Below are 16,469 nucleotides of genomic sequence, written 5' to 3'. Positions count from 1 at the left end.
TGTTCTTACACTGAATGCATGCAACACAGCAAGTGAACATAAAGCAGGAAAGCAATAAGATAGTAATGTTATCTACATATGAATGTAACAACAAGCAGAAAACTTACCTTCCATTTTTTTTCCTAACTGCACTTCCACAAGAAGCATGCAAAAAACAAACTCGCTATGTTTTAAGACAAAAACTATGAATACTCTTCTACTGTATACAGACAACAATAATCATTATGACTGCATTGTTTGCTAAAAACATACTTCATGCTCCCTTCTGCAAATCCACCTATATTTCCTTAACATTTTTTCTAAGTAAGATATTTCTCAGAGCCACTGAGTGACAGCACTTTTGCAGTAAAAGCACATAAATTTCATCCAATTTACTTAGCAATAGGCCTTTTCTTAGTAATAACGGTTAGGTCAGTGATTCAAGCAGGCAATTCTCTGGTTCAGTCAAGAAGAAAATAGTTGAGAACAATTTTCTAAAAGGCTCAGTGCACATTTTTATAAGCGTTCCCAGATTATGTGATCTTATTTTAAAGACAAATGCTAGCTGCATTCCCTGAGGGCCAAAGACAAAAAAAAGTCTTGTACAATATTAGTACTACAACATCTTCTAACCTCACAATTTATCTTGGAAGATTTGTTTTGTATCAAGTAATTAGAGTGGTGAGCATGCTCTTTCCTTGAAGGATTACTACAAGCAAGCAGTAATGTGAAATGAGGAGGAACCAAAGTTTTTCTGTCATTAATCCCCTTTTCTATGCTCAAGTTTCTCCTTCAAATGACCAACTTTCATGTGAATTCTTTTAGGAATGCCATTTAAAATGTTTAACAAGATAGCTAGGCAGCCTTTTCTGGGTTTAGTGTTTTGTTAAATTCAGGCTAAAAGAATAAGGTGAAATAAAGCAACAGCAATGCATAGGGAGTTTGTTTTTTAATTTTTAGAATTAAAATGTGGGTGTGTTCTGTAAAAGCAGGCAATTTCTCCAAGGAGCTGAAATGATTAAATATATCTTTAGCTTCATGGAGCTGAGATGCATCATGCGTGTGGAATACTGCTTCATTCTGGGTCTACACTAGTTTTTAAATACCAAAATTTTACATACAATACAGTATGTATACATCTTTTATTCACACTCTGGAAGACCGAGATCATTGAAACTGGCCAGTTGCAGAACAGCAGACTGCCCTGATACGAGTGCAACCAGCCAGGGGAGGGAGGAAACATTAAGAGTCATATTTAACCTAATTTTAAAATTTGGATTTGGTTGAGCAAGAAATACGTTTTTTGATGTCTGACCCTAAAAACACAGGCCTTAATGAGAGACAGTGGGGCATTGCATGGGGGCAAAGATATACCAGTGCAGATCCAACTGCAGGATTGGGGCCTTAATAAAACAATTTTCTCCCAACCAAGATTCGTTGTTCCCATAAATACTAACAATCCTATCTAAGGAATGGTCCTCAGTTCTATCAGTCATGTGTGGAGTAGATAATGCGATGCCCAAAATTTAATAGCATTAATAAAAAGGCTCCATGAATAGCTGCATGAAGTTATGAGAGGGGGAAAGAGGTGATTAAGAGACCATGTTCCTGAAGATGGCAGAGAGTTATAGGAGGCAATCAAAGACTTGAGAGTCCTTCCTAATTGCTCAAGTCATTTACTGAGAGTATCTCCAACACTATGAACATTTGTTGATTCTCTCTCCTAGAGCTTACCACAAACAATAAACCAGTTTTCTTGCCCTGGGAGGTATGGCAGATTCTGTGTGACTGCCATTCTCCAACTGATGCCACCAACAGGGCCGGGCTTATATTAATAATTACTTAAGAGAAGACTGATGGAAAATTGCTTGGGCAAGTGGCATGTGTAGAGAGTAACACTACAGCATTGTGTCAATGAGGATTTCATTGTCATTCAAAAGGAGACATTTGATTTTTCCAAGATGTGTGTCTCTGAAATTCTTCTTGTATAAACAGACATTCTAGAGTCATTTCAATATGGATGCTCACTCTCCCTGAGGCATGCAAGTTAGTCTCATTAAAGCTAATGCAAGCTCAGCATGCATACTGAGAAGGGAATATATGCGTAGGGATGTTTACAAGAATGTAGGCCAATGGGGGAGAAGGGAGACAGCTGGTGAAGTTGGGATTTATTCAAATGTTGCTTTGCCACATCTGCAAAGTCATGTCCAAAATCATCACCTTCCAAAGGTAGGACTGGTGGAAATGACATTTGGGTGCATATGGGATGGCAAATATGCAAGGGGGAAACTGCACCACTCCTTCCCCAGGCAGACAGGAAGTTTATTACCCACACTGTTTTAAAAACCAGCATTGACAGCAGCAGCACAAGTTTCCCTACATTGCCTCACCAACAACCACTGTGCTCCAACTCCGTTCTGGAGGGAGCACCCCAAAAGATCGGATGATAGTCCAGTCTCTGAGTCCGTCCAATCCTTGGCCCCTCTGCCAAGATTCCTAATAAGGGTGCTGGGGGATTCTGTAATGTGAACACTGGAAAACAACAACTCATTTCACACAGGCCACAGAACAGCTCTCAAGTCGTAGTCACTTTCAGTCACCACAAGCCCAGGCCAAGCTCCAGTGGGTGAAGGGCTTCATATTCCATTATTAATTCGCTGGGGTGCCCATTTCCACCATAGTTTGGATGTTTGGCAATTCTCACTCCCCCCATGCCTCCAGGCTAATCTCTAAAAGGAAACATTTAATTAAAACGAAAAAAAAAAAAAAAAAAAGATAGACAGGCATGTTACACCTTAATAATTATGCAACTTTGTTAATGCTCACCCTGAAGCCACAAAAGTTCTGCAAGTACACAAATGTGTTCAAACTAATATGAAAACACTGTCAATTTAAGAGGCAATCCCAGTATATCCCACCTTGTCATGAGAAAGGGGAAGAGGAGAAAGTGGAAATTAGACTATAAGTAGCAGAAAGATCTGCTCAAATGAATTACTGAACACTCCCCCTGTATCATACACATGCAGCAACTGTATTTGTTACTATTGTTCAACTATTGCTTTACACAACTCCAAGTTTCTGATATATTGATGGAGAATGCTTGCCAGATATTAATAATGTTATGGTGCTGTAGATTACATTTGGTCTTAAAACCTTCGGCAGGATATTTTTAGGTTAACATGAATGGTGATATGAACATTGTGTATTAAGAGCGGGTTACCTGCAAAGGCTGGTTTTCAGGCATCAGATTGCTTTTAGACAGCTGTACCATCTCCTTTATTTGATAGACAGCGTAAGCCAGAGTAACCCAGGGAGAAGAACTGATCCCCCACGCAGGCTTGTTCACATCTTCCTGTTCTTCTTGGTGCTTCGTTTTCTTGGGAGGAAGTCTGGGCTCAGTTCGAGGCATGATATCTTCTGACTGTTGATGTATGAGGTCGATGGTTGCTATGGGAACAGGGCTGGAAGGCACTGGGATCCTTTCTGCCAGCATTGTCTTCTCTGAAGTATAGGGCAACATAATCATCAATGAAGTCAGTGATCATTACAAGGAAATTGAGAATCAAAGCACTGAACATGAACATACACAAACATGCTTTGCAACACACTAAGAATTACTCTGTTCCCTAACTGTTTTTCAAGGACCTCTTGATACCAACTGGCAGTGGGTACGGGGATTCCTCTGGGCTCACCAAAAGAATGTCATGTAAGGTCTCTAATGAAAGCCCGTGTCACACTGGTCATCAAATAATCATTGTGAGATGTATGTTTTGAAAATATGCAGAGTTATGCATATACACTAAAAATTATGTTCTTTTAGGTCTGCAAGTTCAGACAGACCACCAAAAGGTAATCCACAAGTCCAGGGAGTGTTCAGTGGACCAGAGGCTGCACACTCCAGAGGGAGGATTCGTGGGTTGGTGGGCACTTATCTCTAACATGTACAGAGACAGAGAGGCCTGTGGAGCCTGGAAGCCAGTGCTTGCGTTGCCAGAGGCTGGTGGCTTCAGGGAGCTGAGCCCCAGGCAGCACAGAAAAAGCTCCCTCATCCTAAGGGCAGGTGGTGGTGAGGTGCCTCATCACCCTGGCAGTAAGAATTACACTGTTCCCTCCCTAACACACACTTCTATTGTACATACACAGTTAAGAATGTGGCTCTATCACAGTTTTACTTTTGATTTGAAAAGCACTGTTTTCAATCTGGGCATCATACATACAGAAGAGCTGCACCTGTAACCTCAGTGACAAGTGTCAGACACATAACAGCAGAGAGGCCACCAAGCACATCAATCACCTACGAGCTGCCCAGGAAAGCTACTCCAGCCTTGACCTGGATTCACGTCTCTCTGCAGCACTGCTGCACCAAGGCATGCAGGTTTCCAGGAATCGGTTTTTGTTTCAGTATATGTTTGTATTTCCATGTTAAGTGCAATTTAATAAGGCTTTTGAACAAAATAGTAAACTTTACTCTTTACACCCAACTCTTTCCTTGTGACTGACCATTCATAGTTATAACCACCAGGCATCATGTGGTGAAATTCTGTGGCCTGTGTTATACAGGATATCAGACTAGATGATCATGATAGTGTCTTCTGACTTTAAATTTATGCATTTACTGTTCTTCTGATGGACAGATCAGAGAAACCCCTTCCCCAGGAAGTTACAGAGAAATTAGGGAGTTGGTGACAACAAAGGAAACCCAAGCATCTGTCATGGTGGTTTTGGCTACAAGCAGCCAGTTCTAACACAGGATAGAAATGATCCACTTTCCCCTCAGTTCTTATAGGTGACATGATGCTGTTTCAGACCAAGATGGTTTTAACAATTGCCTGGAAATATCTGATCAATGCAGTGATTTATTGCCTAACAAACTGTGCCCTAAAAATTCTGGATCGCTGCAGAACATTTTATTTATTTTATATATATATAAAATGTTCTGCAGCGATCCAGAATATATAAATATATATATATAAAAATAATAAAATAAGTAGGCTAGATTTTTAAAGCAATAGCTCTGTGTCATGTAAAACAGCCTAGAGATGACATATACTAATTTTTCCTCAGACATTTTCAAAAGAAAGCTTAAATAAAATACAAACAAGTAAAATACTTAAGGCACTGCTATGGCACACAATTAAGCACATGCTTAGCTATACTCATGTGGGTAATCCCATTTAAATCAATGAGACTATTACAATGCTTAAAGTTAGGCTTATATTTAAGTGGATGCAAGATTTATGTTTAAGATTTACAAACAAGTACACAGATGCAGAAGGAAAAAGAATAATTGGAATATTAAATTCTAGAGAACTATGTCCCAAGAGAAAAATATGAATCCATTTGGGAGGTTCACACATGTACTCCATATGCAACGAACAGCGATTATCCCGTCCAAGTTTCTCTTTTGTGCCATTATCACTTGAACACAGGTGGAAAAAATTAAGGCAAAACAAATATTTGAACGTTCTTAAACCCAGGCAACTCAAGAACTATTGAAGGACAACCCTTGTATTTTTAGGATAAAGAAAAATGAACTTCAGATCTACCTAGGTTTTAGTATGGAATAAAAATAACATTTGGGTAAAAGACACTAAATGTTTGCTTATTATTTTTCATCTCTATGAAACAGGTTTATTCTCTGTCTGTAAAAATAATAATATATAGGATTAATGAAAAAAATAATGTCACAGCTCCTGTGGAATGATTCTGGGCTAGTTTTCCTGTATTATGACCAAATATCTCAAATATCACACAGTGTCTCGAGTTAAGAGCATAGGAACAGTCTTGGTCTCATTGACCTGAGTATTTACCTTCTTTTTCATCAGGAACAGCTAGCCACTGGATTAATGCAAAGAGTAGTAGGATTACTAAACAGGCCATTCCTATCCCCCTGAATGTTGCAGCAGCCCCTGTAATGAGAATTATTTTTAGAGCATTTGTTTAGGTAATACAGGAAAAGACAGATATTGTGATGACTTCATTCGGCACTTAAATTTCCATTAAACTTTCTTTTTATATGGCACCTCCATTGCTGGAGGTTTGCAACCATAGCAGCCCATTTTGTATGATCTTCTACTAATCTCTGTGTGGATGAACAGTCCTTTTGATCTACTCCGGATACCACATCAGAGTCCATCCAAGATCAAACTCATTAGGTTATTTCCCACCCCCCGCCCCCTCCTGGCACTTTCAGCAGGTTATTTTACATGGATTCTGAACAAATTATGCTTTCACTTCTCGATTGAGTGTGCAGAGGTTGCATGACAACCACACAATAGTGAACAGCCATTGGTCATCTCATAAAGGATTCATCCAGCTGCCTAGCTGAGGACAGGGCAGTGCTTAGGAGTGGATATGCTCACATAATACTAAAAATTCAAGGCATAATATTACAAACACATACACATATAATTATCAATGTACAAAGCTACATGTGTATAAATAGATTTTTTATGTGATTGAGTGTAACAAATATGGCTTCATTAGCAATACATTAAGTGTACATATGCTTTTAGTCTAGTTTTGCTGCACTACTAAGAAACTGCAATCACACTTAAATAAAATGTTTGCTTACCAAGATAGTTGACCAAAACCCCTCCAATCATAGCCCCACATCCTCTGCCCAGACCTAAGTGGAGACCTTGTAGAATCCCCTGAGCTGAAGTTCTTAATTCTGGAGGCACTGCAGCACTAAGATACGAAATACAAGCTGCCCATATGGCTGCATGGGTTACACCTATGGAGAGGAAACATTTTAGAAAGCACTAAGTATGCTGTCATGATCTGTTTTCATTTATTAGTTGACAGCAGCAGTTAAATGTCCTGGGAAGGAAGTGTTTATAATAAAGTACAAAAAAATCAGCCATATTCCTCAGTCTTTCATGAAATCAAAAAAAACTTTCAATTTTTTCTGTGATGCCCAACCTGCCTGGAGATGCAATAACTAGGGCTGTCAATTAATCGCAGTTAACTCACGCAATTAACTAAAAAAATTAATTGCATTTTTTAAAAATCAGGATTAATCGTAAAATAGAATACTAAGTGAAATTTATTAAATATTTTTGATGTTTTTCTACATTTTCAAATATACGGCTTTCTATTACAATACAGAATACAAGTGTACAGTGCTCATTTTTTATTACAAATATTTGCACTGTAAAAATACGAAATAGTATTTTTCAATTTACCTCATACAAGTACTGTAGTGCAATCTCTTTATCGTGAAAGTGTAACTTACAAATGTAGATTATTTTTTTTGCTACATAACTGCTCTCAAAAACAAAACAACGCAAAACTTTAGAGCCTATAAGTTCTTCAGTCCTACTTCTTGTTCAGCCAATCACTCAGACAAATAAGTCTGGTTACAACTGCAGGAAATAATGCTGCCCACTTCTTGTTTACATCACCTGAAAGTGAGAACAGGCGTTCGCATGGCACTTTTGTAGTCGGCGTTGCAAGGTATTTACATGCCAGATATGCTAAATATTCATATGTCCCTTCATGCTTCGTCCACCATTCCAGAGGACATGCAGACACTTGTTAAAAAAATAATGCATTAATTAAATTTGTGACTGAACTCCTTGGGGGAGAATTGTATGTCTCCTGTTCTGTTTTACCCACATTCTGCCATATATTTCATGTTATAGCAGTCCCAGATGATAATCCATCACGTTTGTTTTAAGAGTACTTTCACAGCAGATTTGACAAAACGCAAAGAAAGTACCAATGTGAGATTTCTAAAAAGAGCTACAGCACCCGACCCAAGGTTTAAGAATCTGAAGTGCCATCCAAAATCTCAGAGGGATGAGATGTGGAGCATGCTTTCAGAAGTCTTAAAAGAGCAACACTCAGATTCGGAAACTACAGAACTCGAACCACCAAAAAAGAAAATCAACCTTCTGTTGATGGCATCTGACTCAGATGATGAAATGAACATGCGTCAGTCCGCTCTGCTTTGGATTGTTATCGAGCAGAATCCATTATCAGCATATCTGAAATGGTGGTTGAAGATGAAGGGACATATGACTCTTTAGCATATCTTGCATGTAAATATCTTGCAACCAGGGCCGTACTTAGGCATATGTGGCTGCCTAGGGCACCTGAAAATTTGGGGCACCCTGGGTCTTAGTGTCCATCCTCCCACCTCTTCCTATCCTTGTTCTGACCCTTCCTGCAGGCTCCCTCAGCTAGCCTGGTGAGTCTGCCTCCCTAGGGGATCTAGTAACTTAAAATGAAAAAGCCTTCCAGACCTATTAGCACAACACTGAAACTGTTAAAGAGCCATTCAAGTGGTAACGAAGCCATTTAACAGGCATTTGCCAACCCCTAGGTACAGACGCTCCCTGGGTTACGCAAACCCGACGTACGGAAATCCGGACTTACGAAAAAAGTTCTGTAAGCTTTTTTTTTTGCGCGCGCACAATAGTCGAAGATACGTTCCTGACTTACGCAAAATTCAACGTATGCAATGCAATCTGGAATGGACCACTGCCTAAGTCGGGGAGCTTCTGTATATATAGTCAGTTTCTGAATTTACTGACAAAAACAGTTGTGCATTACTGTAATATTTACTCAGAACATGTTAGTCTACAGGACCTTAGTTTAAAATTTGCTTTAAAAATATTTCATTAGAAGATTACTGAAGATTATAAAAATCACATCTCTAAAAAAATTCTTGCATAGATTATTAGATGTACAATCTCCGTATTCATCTTTAGCCTTAAATGCTTGGATCTTCAGACATAGTTTTTGAAATAAATCCTTCAAAGGACCACCCTTATCTAAAATACACATTTTAATTTTAATTACTATAGTACACAAAACTTGCTTCCAAAGTCTTCTGTCCTTTCTGTCCATCCCTATCTCCCTTCACCACTCTGTTGAAGAGCCCTTAAAGGGACAACACCCCTTTCCTTCCAGATAGCTGGACAAATGAGTTTCCCTTTCTTTACTGCTGACTATTTGATGAACTAGTTTTAAGAGAACCCCCTAGCAAAATCAGTACTTAGTAAGATATAAAATCCTTTGTTATGCCTAAAATCTTTGGAAACATATTTTTTAAAGTTGGTGAAATTTCATAAACACGTCTATTGTTACGGAGTTCACACAAAGAAAATTAGTGTTCCCTTTTTCTAAAAGCAATGAATATTGTTTTGAACACACTAAACCTCTGTGACTGATTAATTTAAAATAATGTCTTTGTTTCAGTGAGTCAAGTATGTACTAATCTGGACTGATTACTTTATGAAGGCTTAAAAGTACATTTAAAATATAAAATCAATTTAGAAAAACTAATTAAGAAAATGTAAAACAGAGAAGAGCTGCATCATGTATTCCATAATATTTAATGTTGTATGCAGCAAGACAGCTGACTTGCCCTTACTACAAAGTTTTTGCAAATAAATCTCTGACAAACTTCAGGGCATATCAAAATACCTGCAACTGACATTTTTTATTCCCAAGTTTAGTGCTTTTAATTAGGTACCTTCTGCATATGCAGTCTTCACCATCTGGCATGCAGTGGAAAACATCCTCCATTTTCTTTAAAAAAAACACTCTTCTGCAATTTCTTTGGGTTCAGGGATTTGGCTGGAAGGGGGTGGGAAGAGAGGAGGGAGACAGTGGGGAGAGGGCGGGGCCTGGGGCGGAGCAGGAGTGGAGTATGGGTGGGGCCACAGGCAGAAGAGGTGGGCTGGGGAGCCTAGTATCTTTGCTGCCTCGTCCCTCCCCCCTACCCCTCTGGGCTGCGAGCCCAGGCTGCTGTCCGGCATAGTGGCACCAGTTTAATAATACTGCGTAGGGCCCCATAAATCCTAAGGACGGCCCTGCTTGCGACGCTGGCTAGAACAGTGCCATGTGATCACCTGTTTTCACTTTCAGGTGACATTGTAAACAAGAACCGGGCAGCATTATCTCCTGCAAATTGTAATCAACTTGTTTGTCTGAGCAATTAGCTGAACAAGAAGTAGGACCGAGTAGCCTCTAAAGTTTTCCATTGTTTTGTTTTTGAATGCAGTTATTTTTTGTACATAATTCCACGTTTGTAAGTTCAACTCTCATGATACACAGATTGCACTACAGTACTTTTATTAGTTGAATTGAAAAATAATATTTCTTTTGTTTTTTTACAGTGCAAACATTTTAATAAAAAATAAAGTGAATACTGTACACTTCGTATTCCATGTTGTAATTGAAATCAATATATTTGAAAATGTAGAAAACATCCAAAAATATTTAAATAAATGGTATTCTATTATTAAACAGCGCAATTAATCACGACTAATTTTTTTTAATCACTGGACAGCCCTAGCAACAACCCATCTTTCTGTCATTAGCTCCTCCTCCTCTTCCTCATGAAAGTAGCTGGGGGCTTCACAAACCCTAAGACTGACAATGTGATTGCCCATAAGCTATGAGCCAATGTTAAATTAAATAAATTAATGGAGATATCTCATCTCCTACAATGGACCTTGAAAGGTCATCAAAGTCCAGCCCCCTGCCTTCACTAGCAGGACCAAGTACTGATTTTGCCCCAGATCCCTAAGTGACCCCCTCAAGGATTGAACTCACAACCCTGGGTTTAGTAGGCCAGTGCTCAAACCACTGAGCTATCCCTCCCCTAATGTTTCTTAGGCTACGTTTGCAATACTGAGCCTGCGCAGGCATAGCTATAGCTGCCAGCACAGCCTGGTAGTTTAGACGCAGCGAACACCTACAGTACAAGGAGTTCTGCGAGGGTAGGAACACCACCTCCCTAAACAACGTTAGCGATGCGAACAGAAGCATTCTTCTGTTGGCATAGCGGCATCTACACTGGGGTGCTGTCAGTCTGGCTCTACGGTTGGGGGTATGGTTTTTTCACACCCCATGACTGACACAGTTATGCTGATATATGTTTTAAATGTAGAAAGGCCTTAACATTACTGCCACACTGGAAGGAGTTCAAAGGCTAATCCTTATATGTACACCGATATACCACTATGGAAATCAAACTGTTTAAAAAAAATAAAATAAAAGCATGTTCTAAGAACCATCTCAAAATCAATTCTTTCCAAACTCTTGGCACTACTCACTTTGCATTTGCACTTGGCTTTGGGAGATCTTGGCTGACAGACCACAGAGGTTCCTCAGAGTTAGGCAAGGTACAGTAAGCTTTGCTTATGCTGTTTTGAGTCAGACGCAACAGGATTTCTCCCACTGTTGTAAGTCTGCTTTGACTAAGCATGCCATTACAAAACAGTTTTGCCCACCGGCTGTCAGACATCACCAGTTTCCATTGCTAACAGTGGTAGAGGTCCTTTCAGATATAAATAATGCATATGCATTTGATGCACTCTTGGCTAATCAAATTATAATACATTTTGAGTGCCTTTATTTTTTTTCTTACCATGGAAAAACAGAATATGCAGAGACAATTTTGCCTAAGGCAGAACATAGTGGTCAGATGTCATGGAGCAAGAAAAAATAAAAATAAAAAAACCAATCATCGGCTGGCAGGGAGAGGGGAAGGTTGCTATCTGCAGCCTCAATTTGAAATCCTGACTTTGGGGCAAGAGGCAAGAATAAAACGGCAATTTTGTAAAGAGTTACATGGTGAACACACCTGAAGCTATTTTACTGTGGTTCGGTTTTAAAAAACCCTCATGGATTGGGTGGTGATATTTTTTCGAGGTTGGGTGGAATTAAATATAATCACAGCTCATCCCCTGACTAGCCATTGCTAGCATTTGTCCAATTGCCAGTTTAGAAAAATGGTTTGGAGAATGGATGATTTAACTAACAAGGATCAGTCCCATGTACCTGATTTATTAACCAACATCAGGGAGAGACAGTTCAGTTCTGCAATTGCTGATCAGTGTAGACTGAACATCCACATAAACTAAATTAAATAAGATAAAAGTAACAAATCTGTAGGTTGCATACTAACATACGAAATTCCACAGTATTCATTTAATGAATGGCAATATACTGGAATTGATCTTCTGGTCAGGAGCCTATTTGATGGCTAAAAAGTTCTATGTTTATTTTTCACTCTCTGCAAAAAGTCTGATTTAGATACTTTACAACAAAAGTATCTGGGAGCTTCAGGAAACTTAGTAATGGAGGGTTAGTCAGCAGATTATAGAACACACCATGATTAAGTACACATCTAGAAATAATTTTTGAATTGTGAGTCTGTCCTTACTTATAACACATGAAGCTTGTTGAAAGACAACTTATGCTAGACATGCTGAATGATTTTCAGACTACTTTATACAGTACACATGGGTCCAAAATAATTTAAAAAGTACTAATATTGAATAAACCTACTGGTTACAGAATGATGAGATTCCTGATTGATTTCATTGTAAGTAGAAAGTAACTATTGTCTTCTTGATCCCCAATTTAAAGGCGTAAACTAACAAGGGTGATTCAGTTTTCAGAAAACTATGTCTCATGCTGATTAAGGAAATCACTTAAAAGCTTATGTAATGCATTCAGACAGTCAGTTCCAAAAAAAAAAAAGAATAAAATATTAATCATCAAGTTAAAAACCTGGCAAATCCAAAACATTTCTGGTGTACTTTTAATAATTTGAATACCATGCTAATTAATTTGGTAAGGAAAACAAAGGCTACAATACTAAAAAGGCACACACACCCCAAGTCTAGAACAATATGGTCCAGAGAAATGCCTGGTGTTTTTAACTCCCTTCAAAATGAACCTAATCCCTCCTTTAGAGCCAAATAGGATGAAGTTAGCTTTTTATTTTCTGTGTGTTACTAAATCATTTGGTTTTTGCGATGGACGTCTATATAGCATTGGCAATTTCAAGCTACTTTAAAACCGAACCCTAGTAAGAAATCTGTTTGGATTAGAACTAGTTAAGTGTTTCAAGAGAGACTGTCCATGTGAAATATAAATCAAAAATCAAATACATTATCTTGCTTTAGCCACTGGCATCTCTTTGGACACAAGATCTACAGTAACAATTTACATCAAAGTTTTCTACTCATGCTCACCTCTAGAAAACTAAGCTTTAGAGCATGGATATTTTATTGGATGTAATTCATCCAAACAAAAAAGGAAAGATATTTTATTCATTACCCACATCCCCCTCTCCCCTTTGGGGAGTCAGATACATATACTCTGACTCTCCCATCTAGCTGTTTAAAATAGCCACAAATTGATTCTGTGACCCCATTCCACTGTTACACAATCCTGATGTACAAAGGAAGCTCTATTGCAGAAGGCACATGAAGAGACCTGCTCTGTCTTGGCTGGTCTTGTCTTGTGAGGACTGTTCCATTTTATGTCAGTTAACTATTCTATTGGAACAAATCTGGCATTGTTTCTCAGATCAGAACAACTGTGCATTGTTGTGTCCTTGAAGAGTCACAATCAAATCATAACCTTTATATAACCAGATGGTCAGCGCCTAAATAAAGAGCTTTCAAACGCACTGGGATTGTGTAAAAGGAAAAGATTTTAGTATCATAGCCTATCCAAAAAACTGGCAGAGTCTAATAAAACTGTGGTGAACAAACCACCCCTCCCTCCCCAAAGTGATTTACTCCACAAAAGTAACCATCTTTGCTAACTTAAACTGGAGCTTCAGGTGCAAAAAGAAAGCAAGATTGGTCCTGGTACTCATTTCTGGAGCTTTTTAGCCAGTTGCCACTTTGTAACAGCTCCATATCTTTAAAATTGATATTTTCAGGTCACTAGGCTCATCACCCAGCTGGCCAATTTAGAATGGCTGCTATTTGACAGATGAGGTAATTTTATACTGGGAAAAATTCTTTGCCAGAACAGAGTTCAGCCCATTGTTTTGAAACAGACATGGCCTGAGTATTTTAGTGTTAAAACTACAGTCACTGTATTGAGACAGAAAAGTGATTGATGAGGCTCTTAAGCTTCTTTATATCTATTAAATGCAAAAAGTCAACATGTTTGAAAGACAGCAGTTAAGAAGGGTGGATTTATGCTTGTATTCACTTTTTTAAATCTCTAGCTACCAAGGAAAATGTTCTGGAACATCCTGTCTCTGTTAAAGTTTTCAGTGGCTTTCTGAACTTATAATTTAGGCTACTGAATGCTCTACTGTAACCTGACAAGAATTGAAGACAGGTTACATTAACTCATGTCCTTGCATGTTTGGAGAATTAACACATGCAGCATTGCATTTACACCTCATAGGCACTCATTTGGCAGGCAGCGTTGACACTTCTAGCAATTTAAGAGTTAATCCAACCCCTTATTTTCATATAACCGTGCATATGTGAATAAACAAGGCTTATAGTTTCCAAACTCTTTCATTAGGAAATAAGTGTAAAATAAACTCCTCTCATTTTCTGTCTTAAGAAGATGCCGTGCTTGGAGCAGCTCTCACCAATTTATATACACTGATAGCAATGAAATTGTAGCATGGTTAAAATTACAATCAATAGATGCAGTTTGCACAGAAATCTCTCCATGCCATGCGGTGGTCTTGAATTCTTATCTAGAAATTCAATAGAAATTTCTAATTTTATGTTAATTAAATATTTAATCTTCTTTAAAATTAACTTATCCACCATTACATACAAGTATTTCATTTACTTTGATTTGACAATCAGAGACCAATAAATGAAACAGTTTTACATAGAGAACGTCAGGCATCACAAATGTCAAATCCCACCCTAGGTAATAAACAGCACAAGTTTGCCATATTTTACTCTATCAGTTCTGGTAAGTATATAATTCTACAGAAATGTCATTAGGCATTGGAAATACTGTTAGAGCATATAGTGATAAGACACTTATCAAATCAACAATTTTGAAATATTACATTAAAATGCGCTCATGTGATGTATATAATTAAAAAAAAACATTTGGAAACCAGAAGCACTAGATCAAAACAGAAGATTCATTAACACCACAACTTGTAGTGACTCATCGGATGTTGCTCACTTTAAATGGGAGAGTCAAGTAATCTAGGTCTCAGATTAGAACCACCTTAAAAATGGTAATATGGTGGGGGGGTGATCGTTCTGTGAACTGTGTTGCATGCCACAGTAAATTAAGAATATAAATGGTAGAAAGTAAATCTGAATTATAGTAATCTAATAATGTATGCTTTCAGTAACACAGCTAAGGTCTTTTTTAAAAAAATATTAATTTTCATCTGACAGTAGGACTCAAAATGATGCTTCTGCACAGACCACACATCATTAATATCTCTAATTTAAAATAACAGCCCTGTAAGCAATTGATTTGAATAAAAAGTAAAACTAAAAGGCTTGCCTTGTCTTGAAAGCACATACAGGGCTTTGTTGAAACCTAAGTTCCTGTCAGGTTACAATAGCCTAAGCTATAAATCACAGAACGCCACAGAAAAACAATTGCAGAAAATTTTAACAGACAGAACGTTCCAGAACATTTTCTTTGGTGGCTAGGGCATTTAAAAAAAAAAAAAGTCAGCACAAGCATAAATCCATTCTTTTTAACTATTGTCTTTCAACCATGTAGATTTTTGCATTTAATAGATATAAAGAAGCTTAAGAACCTCAGCAACCAAGCAGCATGCGCAGGTGTGTATTCAACCCATGCTTCTGTCTCTTTGTTTAGTTATAGGGTGTGTTGATCTCAAGCAGATCTGTTTGGATCAACAAACAGAACAGTGTGCAGATCAAATGCAGAACCAACCTCCTGACGTCAAACCTTTTCCATGACAACCACTGTAAAAATTTATGAGACCATAAAGTCTTTGGGGATATTTATAGTCAGAAGCAAAGAGCTACTGGACTTTCTCTTAATCACAGCTCAGATGGCAACATGAATAATTAAATGGCTCGCTTTAAACTACAAGATCATAACTGCATCATCTTACCTTGAAGTACTTCCATAGGGAGAACAGTCCAGGCATTTTCCAAATAGGAGATATAAATGTAGCGAGCTGTATTACAGGCAAGGCCAATATAGAGCACTCTAAAAGGAGGAAGGGGAAAAAAAACAGTCATAGAGGTTTGCAGTTTCCATGTCTTGTATGGTACCATAAATACACCTGATTGCTTTCTAAATCCTAATAAGAAAGCGAAATGCAGCGCAAGGAAGTGTGTGCTCACACAACAATTTCTTACTCAAAAATCTTCCTTTACAAAGATCCCACACCCAAACGGAACCTCTTCCTGCTCTGCAGGCATGCAGTTAAACTTGTTCCAAGTTAAAAATAAAAATGTGATTGATTAAATTTAAACAAAACCCCAGGAGAATTCTTTTCAAACCACTAATGGAAAACAAATTAATCCTAAGTAGAGGGATGTTTCTGTCTAGGGTTAACAGACCCTCTGAGCTTCTGACTAGGTACACCTCTACCTCGATATAACGCTGTCCTCGGGGAGCCAAAAAATCTTACCGCATTATAGGTGAAACCGCGTTATATTGAACTTGCTTTGATCCACCAGAGTGCGCAGCCTCCCCCCGCCCCCGGAGCACTGCTTTACCGCGTTATATCCGAATTCGTGTTATAT

The 16,469-nt window shown here is 38.3% G+C and overlaps 1 protein-coding gene across 1 annotated transcript in view; it reads right to left on the bottom strand.

The window, feature by feature from the left end:
- Positions 1–16,469, bottom strand: part of MFSD6 (major facilitator superfamily domain containing 6) — a 42,795-nt gene that overhangs the window by 2,428 nt on the left and 23,898 nt on the right. The window contains 5 exon segments of the mRNA XM_008179236.4: positions 108–126; positions 3,200–3,480; positions 5,790–5,888; positions 6,554–6,715; positions 15,830–15,927. Of these exon segments, the coding sequence (XP_008177458.2) occupies positions 108–126; positions 3,200–3,480; positions 5,790–5,888; positions 6,554–6,715; positions 15,830–15,927 (659 nt within the window).

Source organism: Chrysemys picta, chromosome 11 (assembly GCF_011386835.1).
Source record: "Chrysemys picta bellii isolate R12L10 chromosome 11, ASM1138683v2, whole genome shotgun sequence".
In the NCBI taxonomy this organism is placed as follows: Eukaryota; Metazoa; Chordata; order Testudines; family Emydidae; genus Chrysemys; species Chrysemys picta.
This window is presented reverse-complemented; position numbering and strand designations above follow the sequence as displayed.